Raw genomic sequence first — 3,764 nt, 5'->3', positions numbered from 1 at the left:
GCTTCATGCGTCAGGAACCAAGCTCAAGGAGACGATCTAGCCCTATAAGCCTAAGATAGTCTCACCGCTAAATACTAGTGCGCAGCCCGTTGTTGTCCAAACTTGTTCTCACGCTCCATCTACCTTTCTGGCGGCAGGACCATCAATATCGCAATATCAATATCCAGGCAGTGAAGCTTCGTACAAGATCAGATCTAGAACAGTCATCTCCTGCAGACTGCTCAGAAGGTCATCGTCTTCCTTGCTTCCATTTGTCTGCTAGAAGCGTTACTCGATGCGCATCATGCCGACGCAAGACCCATGACTCCTGGTCACGCTCAACAACCGCCACTCGATTCGCTGGATTGAGCTCGAGTGGTGTTCCTTCTTGTTTTTGGCGAAGTATTGTCAAACGCATTGATATACAAAGCGGTATGAATCCCATTTTGAGTCATGAATTCCCTTCAATTGACAAATCTCTTGATTCACCTCATTTTGAATGGCGATGCACCACCTTTCGCTGGCACCTATCAGCATACTGGAATGAGATCTAATCCTGCCTCTACAAGATGAGACACTGGCATGATGAAAAATGCGTATGCAGCTTCAAATCCTGCGACTACTAGTTTCGTGATTGGTACTCGCCTTGCTCCAACCCGCATCAACACCAATCCAGCTGATCGAAACCCGCCCTGCAACACGCGCTATGTGGACAATCTACCACTTGCAACAACGGAGGAAGAACTCAAGAGCTTGTTCTCTTGTCAGCAGGGGTGTCGACGTCTCTGCCACCGCACCAAATCGAATGGACCCATGTGCTTTGTGGAATTTGAGGATGGATGCAGGACAAGGGTTTGTGCCTCAACAGCAACATCATCACCATCATCATCCACATACATTGCAATAACGTCAGCAGCATGGTCAAACGGGTGCATTGATGGGACAGCATGCGCAGATGGGCGCTCCTGGACATTTTGTGAATAATGGATACGCAGCACTTGCACCGCCGGATCTAGCGTCATCAATTGGACACTCAAGTCACGCTAGTCAACAAACACGCACCCATCGGTGTGTTTGGACACGGTATGCCACCGGCTCATCATGAGACACAATCAAAACAATCAGACGCAATCCTCTCAAGCTCTAGTCTGGCGTTGATTCCACTATTCTTCAGCGCATTGACACCATCTCTCTTATCTATTGGCATGAACAGTACTGTTTTGTTTCACCATTTTCCCGCTATTTCATCATTCAACACACACGACCATGCAACAGCACAGAGCACACAGGGTTGCTCACGGCATCTATACCAGCATCCTTCCTAATACGCGTCAAAGGACACGCTCTTTCTTACATGCTTGGCGCGGGTGGAAGGTATTTCGCTCGGATTGCCTCATCTTCACTTCTTCTATTCCATAATTTTGCGACATCCATTACCTTACTCATTGGTTATACATCTTCTAGGTTTGTGCTCTCATGTTTATGATTCTCTTGACTGAATTCTGCTTCTTGAATCTCTTCTTCATCCGCGATGCCATTTTCGTATAATTGTGTGACTTGTTGTAGACCCAGACTGAGTAAAACTTAGCTATAGTTGTGCATGACTGAATCGATGTTTGCGCATACAGAGCGGAATGAAATCCTTGACAAGCGATCGCAACCACAAATCAATATGCATATACAACTCAGAATGAATTATCTCATGTAGTCAGCTGCAGTAGCTGACCTTTCCAGCTAGTACAAGGCGTAAATGATAAGAATACTACGACATCTGGAGCTAATTAGGGGCGTCACTCCAACTCAAATGCGTGCGTTACGCTGAACGATAAAAGCAAGGTATCAAAGTTGATGCCTGGACGAGCATCACCTCCGACAGTAGGTTCGAGGGTGCTGAATCCCAGGGCTAGGTAGAAATTCAATGATCTGCGGCTGGAGAAGAAACTCTTCCATTAGATAAAGGCGGGCGGCTCAGCCGAAAAAGTGATCAGCGTAGCCGGCGATATCATCATCTTGATTTCCATCAGTTCCTTGCTCCAAACCCCTTGCCTCTGGACATCATGGCTCGGAGCAACGCATATATCTGCATGCGGTTGTTCAAACCCTGGATGGTTGAAGAGACCATGATTGATGCAAGACTGCATTGTCAAGACGTTCCGATCTACTGGTAGTCCGGTCGTTGGATTCTGCTCCACATTCGACATTGTTGCTATCCATTCCTCCCAGTCATTTGGATCTAGTCGCAGGTCTGCCGTGGCAGGTTCTGCACTGTTGCCCGCCAATGCGGCTTGGCCTGAACTTGACGCGTCTGCGTGAGCTGGATTATCGGCAGGAGTAACTCCGCGGGGTAGCAGGCGCGAGGCAATGCTCTGACGACTGGTCAGAGCCGGCTGGCCTCGAAGTATCCAACTTCGCTCCTGAGCTGCTTTTTTTGGATCCCTTGAATTCTTTGGGTGGTTTCGGACCTTCTCCACATAGTCCAGGAACAAAGTGATGTTTCTTTGGTTGTAGCCTTCGCTCACAGAAGCAAAAATTACCCCACTCAACCTTGTCGCAAGGTAGATTTTTGTTGACTGACATCACATCCGACCTGCCACTTGACTGTTAACGGAGTGCCTGTCGCAGAATCTGCTAACGGGGTGCCTGTCGTAGGATCTATGATCTGCGACACCCACCCTACTTTTTCGAACAGATCCTCGTAATGACAATCTAGGGCTGGTTTGCCAGTCGGTTCCGGAGGGTCTCCGGATAACGCTGGAACTTGACTCCAGTAAGACTTTGGTTTGGAAGGCGACAGCTCGAAAATGACCACCCTTGTATCTCAATTTTGGCATCTTGATACGCTCGAAGTAGTTGAGAATGGTGCAGTGACAGTTGATTGCACATGAACCCGAAATGACAGAGGTCTTGGAAAAGTATTTGATATCAAGCCTGGGGCTCTGGATGCAAGTCTTCTGTGAAACATCTCTAGAGAAGGACCGGACTTGCTTCGCTTCGTAAGCTTCATGTTGCTGTGAACACCAAGACTTACAGTCCTCTGCATTGAATCTTGGAAGGCTTTTATCTTGGAAGGCTTTTCGGTTGCGCAGACTGCTTCGTCCGTCGCTAATGGACCGATATACTCGATCAAGAACGTTGCGTTGTAACATTTGCGTGTCGCATTGCCTGCGTCATGCGGAAAAAAAGTCAAGGCCTTTAACTGCAGGTGAAAGACCCGTTGAAGTGGTCGCTGAGGTGCTGCCTCCAAGTTTGCCAATTGTTTCTTCCCGCGACCGCGCTTCTTGCTTTGCGAGTCGACACCTTTTTTCAGTCCATGATTGGAGTTTTGACCATCAGATCGGCCAGCTTCGGCTGCTGCATGCTGCAGCTCCAGGTGAATGACCAATAACAAGAGTGAAACAAGTGTGAACGTGAATGTCATCAGGGATGAAGAGTTGCGATAATGCATTCTCGCAATGCTGATGGCTGGCGCGAAAGCTTGTGACAGTCTTGAGAAGAGATTCGGTCGACAGCGCCCAAGAGGTAGGGCAAGCAGACGTGTCTGATTCAGCCGTTTGGCCTGGAATGCACATCGCAAGTAAGGGGCCCCATTCAACGAGGCATACGATCAGGCAGATCCCCTGGAAATGCTCCTTGCGATGGTAGTATCTGGCAATATCATTCGAATCAGGGGCACGCGCATGGCTATACGACTGCTGTGGGCCCGTAGCGTCTAGAATCCTATCCATAGGATATCAAGAGACGACACCGTAGCTTCCGCAACAACCATGAGATCCCTTGGACAGCTG

General features: G+C 48.6%; 2 protein-coding genes across 2 annotated transcripts; one reads left to right on the top strand and one right to left on the bottom strand.

Annotated features, from left to right (window-relative positions):
* Positions 1-149: 149 nt before the first annotated feature.
* On the top strand, positions 150-1,431 carry BCR37DRAFT_384850 (uncharacterized protein; the record flags this gene model as incomplete). Its single annotated transcript, XM_040870302.1, has 1 exon — positions 150-1,431. A coding segment is annotated over exon 1 (398 nt), but the record flags the coding sequence as incomplete, so codon positions are not given.
* Positions 1,432-1,743: 312 nt separating this feature from the next.
* On the bottom strand, positions 1,744-3,704 carry BCR37DRAFT_407662 (uncharacterized protein; the record flags this gene model as incomplete). Its single annotated transcript, XM_040872122.1, has 5 exons — positions 1,744-2,523; positions 2,555-2,577; positions 2,652-2,987; positions 3,008-3,535; positions 3,582-3,704. The coding sequence occupies 5 exons, from the start codon at positions 3,702-3,704 to the stop codon at positions 1,929-1,931; spliced, it is 1,605 nt and encodes a 534-aa protein (XP_040721786.1). The 3' UTR covers positions 1,744-1,928.
* Positions 3,705-3,764: the final 60 nt, after the last annotated feature.

This window comes from Protomyces lactucae-debilis (genome assembly GCF_002105105.1).
Source record: "Protomyces lactucae-debilis strain 12-1054 chromosome Unknown BCR37scaffold_40, whole genome shotgun sequence".
NCBI classification, from domain to species: Eukaryota; Fungi; Ascomycota; class Taphrinomycetes; order Taphrinales; family Protomycetaceae; genus Protomyces; species Protomyces lactucae-debilis.
This window is presented reverse-complemented; position numbering and strand designations above follow the sequence as displayed.